Source organism: Pinus tabuliformis, chromosome 2_1, assembly GCF_031772625.1.
Source record: "Pinus tabuliformis cultivar Carrire ecotype Pingquan chromosome 2_1, CPIR1, whole genome shotgun sequence".
Taxonomy (NCBI): Eukaryota; Viridiplantae; Streptophyta; class Pinopsida; order Pinales; family Pinaceae; genus Pinus; species Pinus tabuliformis.
Window position 1 is genome coordinate 135,636,690 of NC_142299.1, and position 20,688 is coordinate 135,657,377.

Sequence of the window (20,688 nt, forward strand, 5' to 3'; positions counted from 1 at the left end):
TTGTGTGCTTATTTTGTTTCCTTCAGTTGATAATATGTAATGTGTTGAGCATGTACTTGTATTTATTTCCAGTATTTACATGGTAAATAACTTGTTAATTAATAAAACAAGTAGGTAGGAATAAATCAGTAAAGTACATGAAGGGTTTCTAACGGGTTAGACTTAGGAATTCCAACAATCTCTTCTAGAGCAAGTGCAACAAGATATAACAACAGTTGGAAGGAGGACGAAGTGCTGAAAGAAGGAAGTGCCGGGAACAAAGTGCAAAAAAGAGGAAGGACTTGACTTGTGTTTGGAGGATATTCTTGTCAAGGGTTTAGGGTTTGGCATTGATCAATAAGAAGCTTCAACAAGAGAAACTTACTAAAGGGTTTTCCTCTCAAGAGAAGAGAGGTTTTGGCCCTGGCAGAGAGCCAACATCTTGTGTTCTTGTTCTTATGTTTTTGGTAGCAGTTTGATGAAGTACACACACATGCATTAATAATAATAAGAAGAAGATTAAGCTAACAAGAAAAGTAAAAAGACTCCACAAATTGTTATCAAGTAAAGAAGAATCACACTACACCTAATTTTCCCTTGATTCTTCAACATGGTATCAGAGCTAAGGTGACACATCAAGGAAAGGGCATCTCAAGAACACTCATCAGGGAAGGGCATCTACAAAAGTCGAAGCATCTAGCCAAGAAGTCTCAATCACTTCAAGGACAATAAGGTCTACCATCTATCATTCATCAAGGAAGACTACAAAGCAAGAAAAAGAGCCTTACACAAAGGCACCTACAAGAAGAGAAAATCAAAGGAGGACCTACATCAAGCTACAAGCCATCAAGCACATTTCATCATCAAGGAAGTCCACTTGAAGAACATCAAGATCTAAGGAAGGCAAGCCATCAAGTTTAAAAGGAGAAAGAAAGTCCACTACATCTAAACTCTATCAAGTAAGTATATGTCCCCTTCTGAATATACATCAATGTCTTTTGAAAGGAAAGCAACAAATTGGTAGGGACCAATAACTTTCTTGCATGGAAGAAGAGGATTGATTTACTTCTCAAGGAGAATGAACTCCTAGAACACATCAAAGGGAATGTTACTATTTCTGCTAAGAAACAAACTCAAGCCTTAGCCAAGTATAATAAGGATGAGATAAGAGCTCAAAGGATTCTAATAGAATCCATCAAAGACTCTCTCATTCCTTATGTCTCCAAACTTGAAACATCAAAAGAAATCTATGATAAACTGGTAGAGCTATTCTCAGTAACCATAGCTGGAGAAGTGACATCTCTATGAAATGAATTGTACAAAATAAAGATATCAAATGAACGAATAACTCCCTACTTCATGAAGATCTTTGAGATGAGGGATCAACTTTAAGAGCTAGGGGAAGTCATGTCTGATAGAGAAATGACAACCGTAGTAACTTCACATCAAGCATATATGCCAAGAAGGAAGCCACCCCACTGAGTGAGATGTGGTCTCTATGCAAGATTGAGGAAACAAGACTCAAAGCAAAGGAAGATGTGGGATCAAAGGAGCAAGCATTTGCTACCATGGCCAAGAGAAAGCGAAAATTTGGCAAATTTGGTCCACGAAGAAATATGTCCAATGCTATGGACGCCAAGAATATGGACACTACAAAAGGAATTGTCCTAATTGAAGAAGGACAACAACAACAAAAGAAAAAGGGAAGAAGCTCATGTGACTCAAGAAATGAAAGAAGAAGACAAGCTGCAAAAGAAGGAAGATCCTCTACATCTCTACTATGACTAAGTCTACTTCTTTACTTAAAAATCTTCTTTCAAAGTTTTGAGTAGTATAGGAGCATGCAGGAATAGAATAAAATTGCATGGCTAGAAACATCTTCTAGAATCTAGAAGCATGATGTACATAGAGTTCAAAATACTCATGTAGAAGGCGCATTTATAATAGAACTAAATGCATGGTTAGAAATATCTTCTAGAATATAGGAGCATGGTAGATATAGCTCAAGATATTCATGTAAAAGGAGCATACCTAGAATAGGACGTTATCCACAATCAAAGAGATAATTGATCATGATTAAGAATCTTAGAAGACCTCCATCATCAAAAAGAAAGAAACATTTGCAGGGTAAGGGTCTTCAAGATCCTATGATGGAATCTTCAAAAGAAGATTCATAAACATAAGCAGATGTATCATTAGGAATCTCATTCATGGGATTCAAGAAAAGGATGATATGCAGGCAAGCTAAGATAAAGCAAGAAGGGCCACTCCAAGGACAACCAAATAAAGCTAAGATGATCAAAGGAGAATCAAGATGAGGTATGTATGCATCAAAGTTTAGTCATGTTATTGTATGTATATTATTGAGTCATGGGACTAGTTCTATGACATGATCAAGTATGAAAGAATCTCTTTCACCAATAACATGCTCGAAGGCATGTACTACAATGCAATGAAGGTCAACAAAAGGAAAATACTCATATAAGGAGTATAAGATTGCTTACTAAGAAGCAAGAAGAAATGCTGACTAACACTAGAAGCAAGCAATGAAGAAGTGCTCCCACAAGGAGCATAAGGTGGTTCTGCGTAGGTTTGATATGCCCCTTTTTGCCTTTGCGCTGACCCTACTCTTGGCTTGAAATGATGATGCAGGCTCTACGTCACCTCCTCTCTAGGTGCTTCTGTTCTGGAACAGTGCTGTCCCTTGGGACCGCTGCTACTGCTGCAAATTCCAGATTTCCGCTGGTGCCTTCAGTCCTCATGTGATCTGTAATGCTCTGATACCATGTTGAAATTTCTAAGTCTAACACGTCAAAAGTCCCTACTGCATTATCTGGTTTATTTTCTCCTACTTGTTCTTTGCATTAACAAGTTATTTATAAATACAAATACCAAAAATAAACACAAATGCAACCCTAACACATATACAGATCAACAACTGAAATAACTGAGACAATCACACAAGGGACACTGGTGCAACAACTGAAGGTTTTGTTATTAAGCAGCAGTGAGAAATTCTAAGTACATAATCTGGATGCTGAAATCTGGCAATCCTACAGAGAAAAGCAAGCCGTCGAACTGGGCCTGCGCAGGCTCTGCAACAACTTGATGCTACCTGCTGCAACTGTTGCCCGAAGTGACTGCTTGTCTAGCTGTCTTGCCTGTTGCTGGCTGGAAAGCATCTCTTCGACACTATGGGACTCCTTCCCGGCCTCTGGAACTAAAAGCGTTTGCCCTCTTCAGCAAATCGAACTGCCTTCTTGAGGCTCTGCGCTGTTTGTGCGCAACCTCTTGGAGAAATCTCGACCTTTCTGCAAATGTACTCATTGGATTTGGAAATCTTCCTCCAGCCTCACTGTCCCTGTCCCTCATTGTCTATGCTTTCTCACTGAAGCTCAAACTCTCTGGCAACTAACTGTTGCTACTCTGGAAAATTGAATTCTCCAAGTTTCTCTGGTGTATTCTCTATCACCACATCAATCCCTTCTTATATTTTCCTATTGGGACTCCAAGGACCAAAATTAAATCTTAATCAATGGCTCATATCATTTCTGGATCGATCCGTGTGAGTTTCTAGAAAATTCTCCCCTTGACTTAATTAATTCTGATTTATCAACCATGTTCCCTAAGTTTAAACTTAGGAAATATTTAAAAATCGGCTAATAATCTAATTAAGCCATCTCTAGATGGAATTTTCTGAAACGGTTTTTGGGTTTTGGAGATCTCATGTATTCTAGCCTCTCCACCAAATTTCGTGGCTAGAACACATCCGATGCTACTAAAACTAATATCTTGAACTAAAGAATATCTATTATTTAATATCATCACATCTTTCAAAACCCAAAGTTTTGACGTCCTCATTCTAAGGCTTTTCTTGGTAAGTGTTTTAGCTTCTTTGAAGCATTGAGCCATTGTTGTCTTTCCTTTAATGGTCTTGTGGAACCACTTCACGCTTAACTATTGTATTACTCATCTCAAGTGATTTCCTTCCTACTGGGACTCCTCCCATTAGTGAAAGTCCGTAAAGAGTGGGGGACTTTAACTTAGGTGACAGTGGTTCATTGTCCCATTGTTGTCACTTAGTCTAGTAGTTGTCCCTTAGGTTTCCTCTTCCTTAAGGCCCTGCTAGATTGTGTGGTAACAATCCCTTAATTTTTCATGGTTTCATGTCATTACTTGGTTGATTTTGTACTTGTTGTGAGGATTGTCATTGGAAGGGCCTTCCTTTAATTTTCTGCATATTGAATTGTCTCCTTGTGGTTGATTAGAGCACATTTTAACGGCCTAGCTACACCTTTATCATCCATTTCAAACCTTCTTGTTTCTTGTCTTGACTCCATGGCCGAATTAATTAGGGATTGGTCTTCATAAAATGCACCATCCCTTTATTCTTAAGGATATCTTAAAAAAATATTTCTAGGGTTCATCCCCTTGTGATAGAAAAGAATCCAACCTAAAGCAAGAGGAAACATTGTTTTGATGACAATGGATAACTTTCATAAGTGCCCCAAGTGTTTCAGTTCATTCAGACTTGAATATTTTTAAGTGCAAGTTCTGGAGGTAACATTCACCAATTGTAGTTTTTATTTTATTGGTGATGGTGTAGACACGATCTTTTTTAGTATGATGTTGTTTTTTATGTGAATTGCAATTTTTATCCTCTTCGCATTTTGACTGTGCAGTGGCATGCCATTTGTTAGTTTCAGTTTTTGATTTCCTAATGTTGGTGTCCGCTTGTGTTCTCTTCATTGTCTAAAGACTATTGTGGATGGTCATGCAAACTGCAGTTTTTATTCTTTTTGTTAGGTGGTGACATATGTCTTCATAAGTTGGTTAAGTGTTGTAGTCCTGTAGATTGTGATCATTATCTTCTTTGCACAAGACAATTACATGGAAGTGTTATTTTCCAGCTTATTTGGTTCAACGATTGTTTGCTATAATGTTGGCTCATGCCTTTGCATTGATAACGTTGGCAACACAACTTGTGAACGTGCTTCACACCTGCTTCTATTTTTGGTTTCTTCTCTGACTTCATCTTGGCTGAAGTTTATGCTGTCCAGACTCATAAACACAACCTTCGGGTTTTCAAAGTATTCTTAGTGCAAGCAAAAGTGCCTGACCAGTTTGGGATGAAGCCCTCTTTTAGTGGAAGTAGAAAAGGATGAATCCAAGACCCTAGTGTTATTGCCATCCAGGGTGTGTTTTCTTCGTAATGTTTGAGTTGCTTAGCATTACTTTGGGTTTAAAAGAAAGTAGTCAATTTATCTCTTTGTCTATGCCATCCAGACACGTCAATACAACGTGAGGGTTTCAGAAGTATTCTCGGTGAAAGCTAGTGCCTGACCAGTTTAGGCTGAAGTCTTCTTTCAGTGGATAAGTAGAAAAGGTTGAGTGCGGGACTCTAGATTTGTGATCTAAGGTGTATTTGCTTTGTAATGGTTTGAAGTGCTTAGTGGTTTGTATTTTAAATAAGGTGCGTTTATCTGTCTGTGCAGTCTTAGAATTTTGGTTGATATGTAATATGGAAATAAAATACGATGTCAGTTGAATGCATTTTTCACTGTCATTTTTCTTTCCTTTTCAATTAGTTTACAATGCTACCTTCTGTTACTGGCAACTGTATGTTTGCATTCATGTTCCATATTTCTTTTGTTGGGACAAATATTTGCACATGCCCATCAGGGATTTGTGTCAGTTCTAGATAATTAGATTGGAATTTGGAACACAGCACTTTCTTCTAGTATTTATGGTAATGAGGAAAGGTTTACTTGTAGAATGATTGAAGATGCAGAAGAAAAGGGTTTAATTACCCCTGGTGTGACAACTCTAGTGGAACCTACAAGTGGAAATACAGGCATTGCATTGGCAGCTATTGCTGCTCAAAGAGGCTATAAATTTATTGCAGTGATGCCAGCTAATTATTCTTTGGAGCGCCGCATAATAATGAAGAGTCTCGGTGCAGATATTTACTTGACAGGTATATTGTTTATATGGGTACATTGGCATATTGTGTCTTTATTTTGTTGTTTGAAACTTTGATAAGGTATTGATTGAATGTCACTCCATAATGTGGGTTAAAGATGATATTGTAATTTGTATCGACCAATTAATTATCGAAGTAAATTGTAGAAGGTCATATGTGAACCTGTTTCCTGATCTGCAGAAAGCAGTAAATCATTGTTGAAGCTATTTCTTATCATTCATGACTGTTTCTGGCCATTTTCAGATGTTGAAGTTTACAGTTGTGAGATTGTTCTAGGCAGGTTCCTATTCTACCAATCCATGCCCAAAAGTGCCCATGACAAGTAAGGAAATTTACTCAACTATACCAATGAAAAGCCATACCTTTGGGGTCAGGAGGCCTAGCTTCAAACATACATTCGTGACAATTGGTTGAGGGACCACATGGCTGGCTCAGATGGTGGAGATAATGGCACATCGAGCTATCTGGTGGCTGCAAGGGGCTGTTGGCTGCCGGCTGAGGACCATCTAGTAGAAAATTTTTCTCCTATATACACTACCCATAGGTGGTTGGTAACTGGGACCTCCAAAAATTGACTTCCTTTTGACTCACAATTTTTTGATTATTTTCCACTTTGAGAGAAATAATTTCTCTATAATTAATTTTCCGACTCAAAATTAATTAATTTTCTGGTTTAGGATTTTGATTTAATTTAGTCAGAAAAATTATTTAATTGACTATAGAGGGGATTAATAATTTTTCCACCTTCAAATATTTTAGCCATGGTGTTCTAATTATGAGTAACCATGCACTTAAATATTTTTACATCAAATAATTACAAATTCAACCCTTGAAAGCGGAAAACACCTTTAGACATAGACCTTAGATAATCTACCCAATTTAGCGACATAATATGATCTAGTATGAAACCAAGTGTGTTTATAATAAAATAATTTAGCCATGGTTTCTAATTGTGAAAGACCATGCACTAGAATTATTCCAAAACACACTTTTACAATAGACTCAATAAACAGTAGGACTCACCTAAGACCTTGTCAACAAATTCCACCCTAGCTTTGGGGTTTAAGCTGGAAGAAAAACTTTGCCGGTTAGGCGTGTTTACAAACACACATAATTTGGGGAGGTTAGAAAACTTCCTAAGATGAAGTCCATTGCCAAAATCAGAGGCTTACCTTGTTGTTGTTACATAATTAAATGGTCATACTAGCATCATTTACAATAAAACTTGTAGAAATTGAGTTTACAATGACATATTTATGCTAGAAGATGACTTCGATCTTTGAAAAATTTTATGCATCAATTTCTCGGTCCTCTGATAAAATTGTGGATAATAAACCCCAGATTTGCAATAAAGCCAACTATCCGACCATCATCGTTACAACTTTTGATATTCACTTCTTTCTTTCGAATTACTATGATCTTCTTTATAGAGATGGATCAATTTTATGCCTAGAATACTAACACAGAGAAACCATTTGTGGACAATCACAGAGATAGATACAGAGGAGTCCGAATTTCTCATTGTAAGAACAAAACAAGGTCGATCACAGAGATAGATACAGAGGAGCCCGAATTTCTTACTGTAAGAACAAAACAAGGTCGATCACACAAAATTTTATGTAATAGAACTCAGATGTCAGTAGCCCTAACCCAAGAATTCAAACCATTGATAAGATCTTGATATTTAGGAAGCTTGGACCACAAAATCATAGGTAAATTCGTCCTCTATACTGCTCAAATCTTCGAGTTTTTAGCTCTGATTCCATGTTGAAATACTAGTGTTGCAATGACTGTAGTAGTTTTTCGCAATTGATAACTATTTTTGTTGATATAAATTGTTCATTCTTTATACTTGAATCAACAAGTAGCTATACATGAAAAACTTCAACCATTGATTCTTCAACAAGAGTAGTAAATAGAGATCATACTAGACAATAAACAATAGAAAATAAGCAAGAGATAAGAGACCCCAAGATTAGGCTCACAACCAGGTGAAAACCCACAAGGGGAAAACTCAAAATTCTTTACTTATGAGAGAGAGATTTTGTCCATCAATAGTACATCAGTATGTTCCAACTATGGGAGGATACCCAATGTGCTATGGAGTCAACGATGAAGGATAAATCAAAGAATGGATGTGAGTGACCCAAATAATCCTCTTCCCATAAGAGTTTAAAGGATGGAGCTTGCTTGCTTTCTAAGCAAGGTACAATATCTTCTAGGGAAAGGAAGGGAGGATTTGAGGGTTAGGTTTATGGAATGTGACTTGTGAATGAGTTTCCCAATCCCTAAAATCCTTATTAAAATTGGTATCCCGGATGGTTCTTGAAGGATTGTCTTTTCAAAGGAACAAGACCACACAGGACCTAGTGGACCCAGTCTAGGGTAGGGGACAAGAGTATGGCAACCAATGATTATCCCTAACCTGGACAAGGTGTGGAAATGGATCAAAGAAAGAATATCCACTTAGAGGTTTGAATTGATCCAATAAGGTACTAGCCATTGGGGATGCTATGACAAAGTTTGATCTCGAAGCTAGGGCTTGGTTTTTCTCACAACTCCATTTTCAGAATGGCCTCGAATTTAGAAGAGGCCTTGAGGAAACACCAACGCAGGAGACCCTAAGAGATCAAACTTTTTGGATGGGTAGCTTGCCGGGAAAACGATGCCCTAGATGACCCAACTTGGCTAGACTAGGGGAAAGGTGAAAAAGATATGATTTAGGTGACCACCTCTTGGTGGATTAGCGCCTTAGTCTTGGGAGAATGGAATCTATGATGAATATGAGTGACAGACTTTCATTCTTGGTCAAGGAGGCCTCCAAATGACATGTGGGGGCACATAAGTGTCCTCATGGGTCTCCAAAAAAATCGAAGATGCCTGTAGATCGTCTGCATGGGCTAGGATGATGGTGTAGGTGATGCCACATTATTGTGCAGGTCCTAGATCATCTGCCAAGTGTGTGGTGCAAATCCGGGGCCAACTAGGCATGACGGATCAGGTGCATCTTCCTCGTCCAATAACTGAACCACGAGTAATCTCTGAATGACTGTGGGATCCATGGAGTGTTGTCTGCTGCTATGGAGGTCCATGGCTTTCAACACACCCTACGTGTGCCAATGTATCCCTCTGGAGGATTAGGACCCGTATAGGGAGACGAAACCCCAGATGGAGACCATCTGCAATCCTGCCTAAGATACAATGCGTCCCCTAGCCTTCCAGTACAACAAGTCATTAGAGAGATCAAGTAAATGAGCTTACCAATCATGGACCACAAGTGGGGACTTCATAATGGCCTGCCCTTCCATAACGGGCTTCGGGATGTGCCAATGTCTCCTAAACTCCAAATGGGTTAACCAAGAATCCTATTAGGTGGTTTCTACTTCTAACGGGGATAATATAGTAAATGTACATCCTTCAAAAGGTGGTGGCATGCGACAGATTGGTGAATGAAGTAGGGGATGAGAAGGGGCATCCTTGGGTCACGTGCTGGGGTACAAGGGTAGCTAATAAGAGCGAAGCCCACACTTGTGTTTATAATGCATAGGAGGGAGCAATCGTGGTACATGAGGTGCCCCGACCTTGATTTTTCCACCCTTCTTTATATGTCTTTTGCCTTTTTATGATTTTCTTTGATTAACTGCTCCGGACTCAAGGGGTAAGAACACGATGTATAAGATATAATAGGGAATACCCCTTTTTAAGGTAGGGCGGTTTGTTGCTCACCAGGGGTTGGGACAATCATGTGTTCCTATATGATGAAGAAGGTTCATAGAACCTTTAGGAACCAGGGTGATGGCCATGATGATGGGGTAGAGCTCATGTATTGGCTTTTGCCCACATGCTAAATGTGTTTTTCCTAACCATCTTTTGCATTTTGTGGTACATTTTCTTGTTGAATGTGGCCAAATATGCTTTTATCTTTCTTTTTAGCTACATCAACCTCCGGGCTTCATTCCAGGCCATAACCCAAGGTGTGGGCAAGGGGAAGGGGCAAGCTAACCCTATGTGGACCCAATGGAGGAATGTGGACCCAGGTGGGGAAATGATGAATGGTGTAATAATAAGTGGAAAGGGGGTAATATAAGCGGATGAGGGAGCGGGACCACAACCAAAATCCTGATCCTGAGTGTCAAGTACTTCGACACTCCCCAAAATGAAGCAAGGAATCCTCCGGATGGGGCAAACGGTCTTCCTCTAGGTGGTGGTGGTGGTGGCCCTTCTGATGACTGTCCTCTCTCATCTCCCTATTCTGCTCCCAGCTCGGACTCCTCATTTGGCTCACTATCTGAATACACCTCAATGAAATGGGCGTTGCCCTTGGTGCACAAGGATCTTGGCACGTGAAGCACAACCTCCTCCTCTTGAGGTCTCTCTGGGTCTCCTCATCCATTTGGCCACGTCCCCCATTCCTCTGAGGTGGTCTAATGTCTCGGTTCCCTGTGGGGCCATGGGTCTAGTGGGAGCAAAGGCTCGGGTCTTAGGCACTGCGTCAATCATATCTTGGGTCTAGGAGATGGCATCCGTAAGTGATATGGGTTTGTAGGCCCTCACCCATCCACACAAAGGCTCAACAAGCCCCTCCATAAATAACATGATCAACCGGGCCTCCGAGATGTCTGTCACCATCGCTGCCAGTCTCTGGAACTCCATAATGTAGGTCTCCGCACTGCCAGTCTGCCTCAAATGGGCTAACTCCTTGAAATGCAACTCTGAGTCTTTCCTGTCAAATCTCTCTAGCAACCTCTAGGTGAACTTTGTGTAATAAGTGATTTGGATGTGTCCCAACCTGATTAGCCATGATACCACCACTCTTGGGCATTCCCCTCCAAGTGAAGAGTAGCAAACCGTATAACATCGGTTTCCCACATAGGCTTTAGGTGGAAATATGTGTCTAACTTTTGAATCCAAGCCCTGGCTGAACTCTTGGCCGACCCATCAAAGTTAGGGAGGGTAACCTTCCCTGGTATCTTCTGCACATCTTGGTTAGATGGTCTACCTCTGTAGTGTGCTCCAACCTCAGTAGTACATCTCTCCTTGAGGTGTATGTACTCCCCAAAAGACATCACCTGCTTAATCTGGGCATCCAACCCCTCATACTCATCAGTACCAGACACAACTGAGTTGACCAAGTCTGCACTGGGTTTGGCTCTCTCTACGGCTCTGGCCCATCCACAAAGTGAGGCATAGTGGGACGGCTAGCCTGCCCATGCTGGGGAGTATGTGGGGGCTGATAAGTATGGCTGCCCCCTCCTGCTCTGGAACCTCCATCACCATGGGGCTCCCCCTCTGACCTTCCACCCATCTACAGCCCCATCACCTGCTGCATCATGTCCATCATGAGCTGCCCTTGCCTCAACATTTGCTGATTGGTTCTTAGCAACTCCTCCAAAACCTGGTTTTGGCCCATTTTCCTAGGCTGCTCGTTGTCTTCTTGGTTGTCCATCCCGCCTCTAATATTTTCCACTTCGGTGTTCGAAAATGGATCTGGGCCTCCTTCTCTACCTCGACCCCTGCCTCTGCCTCTACCACAGCCTCTCTGGAAAACCAATCCTTGATATCTAGGTGGCATTACCTGCTCCTGTTCCCCATCTTGGCCAAGAACGTGTTTTGATACCATTGTAATGTTCCTCATACAAATTTTACAATGATAACCAAATACATGAAAATAAATTTAACACATAATTTTCAGTAAACACCCATGAAACAGAAATTGTTGTCAGAACGCCAAAATGGGCAATTTTATTATATATAGAACTGCTGGAGTACGATGGAAAATGGAAGGAGTGCACCTGGGCTTGCACAAGGCAAGTTACAAGCCCCAGGTGATCGATATATCAGTGCCTAATTGCTGTAGAAGTCGTCCCTCTAGAAATCTGTGCTAGCCCAGTATTTCTGCCAATGTTGCGGTAATCATTATCAGGATAATATCGGCGAGGGAAAAAATCGGAAAAATCGGGAAAAAATTGTAAAATACAAAAATATTCATTTTTTTCAATTTTTTTAATATCTAAAGCAGCTACAACATAAAATAAATACATTGACACATAAATATGATAAAAGAATTAATATATAAGATGTGTAATATCATTTCTAGTGCTACATCACACATAACAGTGAATCATATCCTGAATAGTAAGTCCTGACTCCCGAGTCCCAACTCAGCCTCAAAATATCAACAAAAAATATAATAATGTATCTCATATCATGAGTCATAATGTCATATACAATGAAATGAACCAAATAACTAAAGTCTAATACTACTGATTTCCTTTGCCCCTCTTGCGAGAAAATGCAATAGCTTTCCCTTTTCCTCTAGATGTAGTTGTCGGTGGAGTTGGCAGTGGACTATGTTGTGCTCTAGAAGCTGAAGAACTAGGAGCTACAAGAGGTAGACCATGTCCTCTACTGGTGACAAGGGTAGCCCGGGTAGGTGGTGTCACCTCCTCTTCATGTTGCTCCTCCTCCTCCTCCTCCTCCTCCCCCTCTACGCCTTCCACTACCTCTTGCTCTAACCAATCATTGGCAGACTCCATGAGAGGCCTCTCGGCCTCAACCTTCCATGCAACAATTGTGTCAATCCCATCCAATGAGATGGCCTCCATATCATGTATCCTCTCAAGTTGCCTCATCCACAATCGAAGATTGTAGTAGACGTAGACCATGTCATTAAGTCGTTGGGACTCCAACCTGTACAAAGATCATGAAATAATAATTATATTGTTTAATGAATTCAAAAAATTAATTGGAAATTTGCAATATTTTAAGTTTTAAGTTTAACCTGTTGTGCTTCTTGTTGTGTATTTTTTCAAATACACTCTAGTTGCGTTCGCATCCTGAGGAGCTACATGTTGGGCTGAGGATTCGAATGGCAAGCTTTTGCAGATGGGGTACACTAGCACCATACATTCTCCACCATGCATCTACAACAAAATTACAAATGAAATTTTAAATAAACATAAGAAAAAAATGAAATTTGAAAGTTGAAGCAAAGTATGGAGTTATGAACTTGAAGAGACAATGAAATTTGAAACAAACTAAAATATACTTGGCATTTTAGTTGTCCTATCAGTCAAAGCCAAATGTGCCACCTGCCATCTTGTATGTCTCCATTTCTTTGGAGATTTTTGTACGTTCTGCTGGAGATCGCACCATCCTCTGAACACAGGTTAAGAATCCATCCATGATCTCAGCATCAAATACGAACCCACATGGGTAAGAAAATGCGGGGTTCAGGTAGATCCCTGCAGCATGAATGGGACGATGGAGTGTGTTGTTCCATCGTTCATCAATCACTTCCCATAGGAGGAGTTGTTTCTGAAACCCCTCATCTCCCTTATCATCATAGTAGGCACAAATGGATTCTTTGGCCCTGCCCATGGCCTCATACAAATAGCCCATTGTGTGCTTCTCACCATTAACTAATCGAAGAACCTTTACCAAAGGTTCAGTAACGGTGTACACCTCCTGCACTCCCGCCCAAAAGTCTTCCTGGTATGAAACTAATCCGCATATGGCCTCTCCTTCTGGTTTGCGATTCATTGTCAAAGTACGCCACTCATCTGAAAGAAACATACTCTTCACATCCCACATAGAATTCAAGAGGGATTGAAGAGATATGAAATTGGTGGCAAACCGTGTAATGGCGGGGTGCACCAACTCCTTGTTGTTGGTGAATTTTCTCATCAAGCTAAGAATAAGTGTATGATTATATATAATTTTTGTAATGCTTTTTGATGAGTCAACAATATCTTTGACAAAGGAATTTTTTTCCTATGTCCTCCAATATCAAATCAATATAATGTGCAGCACAAGGTGTCCAAAATAAAGTAGGATAGCTCTCCATAAGCATCCTGCCAGCAACAACATAATTTGCAGCATTGTCCGTTATGACTTGGACAACATGTTCTGCACCCACCTCCAAAATAAACACATCCAGCAAATCACATAAAGTTTTTGCATCTTTGATATGTGAAGATGCATCAATAGATTTCATAAACATTGCCCCCTTGGGACAACTAACTAAGAAGTTTATAAGGGTTCCCCCTTTTGGTCCGGCCAACCATTTGACATCATAGTGCATCCTGTTTGTGCCCATGATGCCCTAAAGTCCTCCAATATTTTGGTGCAGTCAACCTTTTCATCTTGAAGAATCCAACCTCTAAAGTCATCATAAGAAGGGATTTTGTACCTTGGGCCAACAGTTGCAATAGCATCAACAACAGGCTAGAAAAATGGATTATTCCTTGCAACGCTGAAAGGAATATCACTCCAAAGGAGAAATTTGCCCAACAACTTGTCAGCTTGTTCTTTCTCAGTTTTTTTAAGCATTGAAGTGATAGATGGTTGTGAACCAGGCGTGGTTCTAGGAACAAAAAATGATGAGGCAGCTACCAGGTTGGTTGTAGATATTGATGCTGAAGTAGAACCAGTGCCACTTCCATGTTCACCTGAGCCTAACACCCTCTTTGCTAGTTGCTTCTTCATTTCTGCTTTGGCCTCTCTCTCATGCTCTAATTCTTCCAATGATCTCATGGCTCTTCGGATGATTTCTAGATTTGTATTTGTGTAAGGCCCTACATCAAATTCAGGGATTTGTGCAAGGTGATACTTCAATCTATAAACCCCCCGACATATGATGCCCACACAACTTGCAATTCAAGTTTATTCTATCAAACCCTCCATCAGGTTCACCAAATTCCCACAGACGGTCCAATTTCCTTGGCATGTTTGTAACTTGGTTGAACTCTTGACTCTTGAGTTTTAATGTAAGATGAAGTTTGAACTTTGAAGTTGAACCTATGGCACAATAAAAATTGCAAGTGACAAAAATTAAAAAGAAATTACATACATGAGTAACATGACACAACAAATTGAATTTTTGACAATTTAACAAACAGAAAAACCTCAACTCAATCCAAAATGAACTCTCTCCATTCTATGCAACAAAAATGAAAAAACACCATCAAATCAACTCAAAAATCTTTGATAAACAATGGGTTATTGAAACCCAAGCAAAAACAAGAAAAAAATCAAAAGAAAATGGCCCAATTTGGTGCCCATACCTGGAACCATGGTTTGTTGGAGAAATTTGATCCAAAGACGAAGTTCTCTTGCTTGGGATGCTAAAATCTCCAAGCTTCCTCCTCCTCAGCGCCCAATCCACGCCTTCCAGAGTTCCTCTCCTCCTCAGCTCTCAATCCACCAGGGTTTTTCTCCTCCTCAGCTCCCAATCCACCAAGGTTTTTCTCTTAGGTCACTCCCAATCCATGTCGTTGACGATGTCTGTCCAAATGAAAAAAAAAATTCATTTTTTGGCTTATAAAACCCGCTATCCGCCACCCCCATGATAAATTCAGTTCAAATCGCGATTTTTTCGTAATAATCACGATTATTTCAAGTTATTGCAATTCTTTGGGAAAAAATTGACGTAATAATCGTGCGATAATATCACCATTTTAAAAAAACCTTGATTTTTCGATATTATCGCAATTTTATTCGATTTTTGCAACACTGATTTCTGCACTTCTCGTTGTCTTGAGACCTTGATTCGACCCCTTAGATCTGCCTAGAGAATTTTGTAAAATTAGAGCCGAGATCCTTGTCAGAAACCTAGAAAAACCCAGAAAGGGTTTCCTCTGGTTTTGACCCTCCAAATTTGACCCCAAATAGCTTGGCCCTTCTCCACAACCAAAAAATTCGACCTATAGTAGAGAATGATGTTTGCTGCTCTCAAAATACTAGAAACCTTCCCAAAATCACCTTCCAACCAAAATCCAGACAACCCAGCTCCTCAATCCTTCACCCAAGACTCCCCACACCTGGCACTCGCAAGTTACTATGTAGGCCTAGAGATGATGACGCAGTCCCCACGTCCAAAAATTCGTACTGAGTGATGGGATTCCTCTTCACTTGAAAATCCGCCTCTTTTGATTGGAATTTGGCCAAGAAACACCTCAACAACAATGTAATTCCCAACTCCAGCACCACACTCCCTTAATGACTACGTGGCTCCTCCTTCTGCGTCCCAGTTGAACCAGAATGGCGTGATACCTGTGTGATGTCTCTCTCCCAACCTCCAAACCAAGATAAAAGCCTTCCTAGGGTGGCACTCAAGGTCCATCAAAGAATGGTTGAGCTTCACTCCTTGGGAAGTTCTTGTGCTAAGCAACACTTGTAACTCAGTTGAACAACTAGAGTAACAATTGATTATCAAAATGTCAAAAACCCCAAATGATGCTTCTTCCCTCCTATTTATACTTGCTGGCCCTTGGTCTCATGTGGGTCCCTCCTATGACTTCGACCTCCCTTAGGCAATTCGAACTTTCTACCAAGTGGTGTGTATTATTTTGTGGGAAGGTGGCCCCCACATTCCACTAAAAAGATTGACTCACATTTCCTAAGTATTTTCTCCAAAATTGCCTTTAGGCCAAAAATGATAAAATTTACAAAATTGGGTTCTCCTTCCTTAGTAAAATATTTAGGAAGGGGCATTACATGGACCCTTTCTCTTGTGGGCTCCACCAAATTCAAATTCCTCCTTTTCCCCCCATTCCCACATGTGTGAGTTGCCTAAGGGTGCAAATTTCCCTTTTGGGTGGCCCCTACCATCCACCAACAGTTTAATTTTTCCTTTTTCTTTATGATTGAGGCCTCCTCTTTGCCAAAAGTCTAGTGGTGTCCCCTCAACCCACTTTTCTTAAATTTTAATGCCAAAATATCTCCCAATTGCTGAAATTGCAAAAATGGAAATTCTTCCTAACAAAATTAATTAATTGGGGATATTACACCTACACATTGGAAATTGCACCATTGTCCATTTAAAATACCTTGTTTAGCCTTTTGATTCATATCACCTTGAGCCTTCTAACTAAGAATATCCTTCAGGTGAAAATTGGGAAGCCTCGCGCATGTGATGTAATTCCACTAGAGAGCAGGAGGAGGATTGTTGAGGCGATAGTGGCAATCCACCTTATTGTCGTAACAAGGTCTGGCTTTGCCTTGTGAGGCCTCTCGCAAGGCCTGCAAAATTTTGAGGCAACAGGTAGCATCAAGAATACAATGTACAACATTATAATCCCCCAAGATCTATAATTGGTACATAAGAAGTCCATTTGTGTCATCCTACAAGGTGTTCTGAAATGGTTCTTGGACAGTCCAAACTATATATGGTGTAATGGCCACACACAAACCAGAGTTTTTTAAGGGTTGACCCTTTAAGATAATATATATTGATAAATGCAAATAGGTGTTTTTATGATTGAATTGTAGAATATTGAGAAATTAGATTAAAGGAGCAATTTTTTGTGTATAATATCATACCACATATTAGGGAATGGTAACTAGGCTGAGTGTAGATTCTAGGAGAACAGATCTTGATACCTCATTCTTGGATACAGAGCATCAACCCCTTCAAGGCCTCATCACTGTTAGAATAACATACATTCATTGAGGATACATATGCTTAGTAGAGTGAGAAGCGTGTATATAATTACTCAAAAGGAATGTTATAACTACGGATCAGCAGTCATAGTTGTGACTAGCATAGACTTGGAACTGATAACTTGCATATTGAACTATTCCTTTCTTGCTGCATTGACAACCATTTGTGAAATTGTCAATGTTACTGGGATTAAGCTTAGACTTTTAGATTCTTATTATTGACCACGTTCTATATTCATTAGTGATAGTTGTCTTCTGCTATTTAAATTTTTTCTGTACATACATTAATTAGGCTGCCATGTGGTGCTATGTCTTGAAGTTCAAACTCATGAAATTTAATGTTCCTTGGTTTATGATGCAGAACCTGCACTTGGTTTTACCACAATACTGAAAAAGATTGAAGAGTTAAGGGAAACCATTCCCAATGTGCATATGTTGGATCAACTTAGCAATCCTGCTAATCCTGATGCACACTTTCGAGGGACAGGTTGATAATAAATTGTTTTATGAAATGATTCCGCATGTCAGTAAATATTAATTTACTAGATCCGGATTTACAAAAACATTATTTTTTGCAGTTAGATGAATGCTTTGATTGAAAACATTATAAATAAAGAGCTATTGCATTTTAAAATAATTGATTAGTATATTTGTTATTGTCAATAGTATGCTCCTGCAGGGCCATATTGAAAATTTAAGAATTCTAATGGATTTAGAGACCTTTTCATGGATTCTAATTTAGTAATTACTAAAAATCAATTCAAATTCTTAACATTTTTATTGTCTTAAATGCACAAGAATTTTAAGAATCATGTATGAAAGCAGTTTAGTTTTGTGCCTTCAAGAACCCTCTCAAATTGGAGTTTAAGTACAACTGAAATAAGACAAGGCCGAAAGGTGAATTAAACATGATAGACAATGAATTCTTTTCAGTGGATGAATTTCTTTTAATTCCATTTCAGAGGTCATATTTCTCACTTAAAATTACATTTCAACTAAACATTCTGTATTCTTAAAACATGATGAAGCTTGTAGCAAAGCACATCCTGGCATTCAAGTACCCCTTCGGGAAAGTCCTGAGAAAGTTCAATAAAAACCTCTCCCGACTCCAAGAATGGCTATTCTCTTTAGCCGCAAAAGCCTCTATGTTATCAATTCCTAAACACAAATAAGACCCTAGGGGTAATGAAGAAGAGCCCCAAAATGTCAACATGGTAACTACTTCATTTTCTTAAAACTGTTGAATTTTGGTGGCTGTGGTTGGTATTCTTTAATTTCATTAGCCCACAAAAATTAAAAGAAAATGAAAATGCGATTTTGAATTCAATTCAGCTCCAAATAAAAGAGGGGAAAGTTGAATTTTGAAATTCAAAATTTTGCCTGCAAAACTAAAGTCAGCCCCAACTAAGAGACACACCAATTTGGGTTCCTTCAACCTCCATACATTGCCATTCATCCTACTCATTTGGAACCAATTCGGATCATCCACAAAAAGCATCTATTCTTCTGTTCACACGTGCAAAGGAGAGAGAAATCTGAAGTACGAACCAAGTTTTTTCTCAGGATCGAATTTCTGTGGCAGATCATCACTTTGACCAGCAAGCTATTTCTCACTTGTGGCAGCAGGACCAAGATTTTCTGGGCAGTTGACCACAGGGTTGACCGAATTTCTGAGGAGTTGCAGGAGGCCGAAAATCTGCTCTGTTGACTAGGGTTGACCAATTTTCTGAGGCAGCAGCAGGAAGGCTGAAATGTTGGTCTTGTTGACCACTCAAGTGTTAACCACCCTATATGCAGAGTACTTTTTTTCATGGTCAGAGTAGACAAAAATCAAGAAAATCATCATCTTGCAGCAAATCGTCAGAGTTATGTAATCCAGTTCTGCAGCCCTACGGGGTCATGATGTAAAAATGATTCAAGTATGTTTATAAAGCCATGTAAAACATCTAGGTAGCTTAAGATTTTTGCTAGAGAGTTTCACTCTAGGGAGTTTTTTCCCTTAGATAATTATTTATGTTTCCCAAACATCGAATAATTGGTTAAGTTTTTCTCCCAGGACCCAAATATACACCAAAGCTAGAGTGGGGCTTGATGGTGAAGTCTTAAGTGAGTCCTAGTGTATAGAGTATATATAAAATGGCATACTAGATCATGCCTAAAGTTTCGCGGAATTTGGTTGTGCCCAAGGGTCAATTTTTAAATACCAAAATTCCCTTTCTGAATGGGATTTTTATGTAATATTTGATGTAAAGATGTAAAAAGTGTCGTCTATAGAAGTTATAAGGGTTACACCTCAACTCCTAAACTTTCTATCTAGACACACTTTGAGGGTGGAAAATTATGTTTAAGCCCCTCTAGAGTCATATTTTTAGTTTTTTGGCAAAAAATGACAAAGAATTAGCTGAAAATTAGTCAAAAAATCAAAATGAGATAAAATAAAAATTCTCTCCAAGTGGAAAATAATTTTAGAAGAATGTCGACTTTTCCAAGGAAGGATATAAATAAAAAAGAAACGTGAAAGTCCCATTTCCAAGAAGAATTGGTCCCAGGAAAATTTGTTGGTCCACAAATGGAATTAATTCCAAGGAAAATCGAATTTTTGGTCCATGGTGGTTATTTTGAATGAGGGATTTTCGAGGAAAGGAATTGGAAAAAATATTTTGTGGTCTGGGATCAAAGCTATGGTCAAACCAGCTCACTTATTAAGGCAAATCAAATTCCTCCTTCAATATCTACGAATTTTATCAAGGGACAAGATTATTTTGACATGGATCGAGCCTTTAACTCGCTGTTTTTCTCCCGGATCAAGTCAAATTTGTGCAACTCGTTGGACCTAGCCATTTTCACTTAGAAAGGGATCTTGATCTCCCATTTTTTCTATAAATTGAGCTCATGCTTCTCATTGTAAACCATCTTTGGTCCCTCTTGATCATTGTATTCGAGCTTTTGGCTAAGGAAGCTCCCTTTTTTGAACAATAATATAATGAAGTATTTGGGGTTAATTCATGGTGTTGTTCCTATTGTAAACTCTTTCGGAATATTGTTCTTAATGCTCTATTGATTTAAATTCAAATAATTGTTATTTCACTAGCCAGTAGTGGATTAACTATTTGCACAGGTATCTTGCATTAGTTCTTGAGTTTAGAGAAGCATTTTAAATTTAATCGATCTAGTAGGTATTTCTAGATCTTTTGATTTATTGGGTTATCTAACTCCTTGTGGTCTAACAATTTTATCTTAAGTGTATAGCGATCATTCGATTCAGATCTTGGGCATTAGGGGAC

At 39.3% G+C, this 20,688-nt stretch overlaps 1 protein-coding gene across 2 annotated transcripts in view; it reads left to right on the plus strand.

The window, feature by feature from the left end:
• Positions 1-20,688, plus strand: part of LOC149199137 (cysteine synthase-like) — a 155,066-nt gene that overhangs the window by 27,892 nt on the left and 106,486 nt on the right. For both annotated transcript variants that reach the window (XM_089402313.1, XM_089402312.1), the window contains exons 3-4: positions 5,754-5,956; positions 17,766-17,891. In XM_089402313.1, the coding sequence (XP_089258439.1) occupies positions 5,754-5,956; positions 17,766-17,891 (329 nt within the window). The remainder of the gene's footprint in view (positions 1-5,753; positions 5,957-17,765; positions 17,892-20,688) is intronic.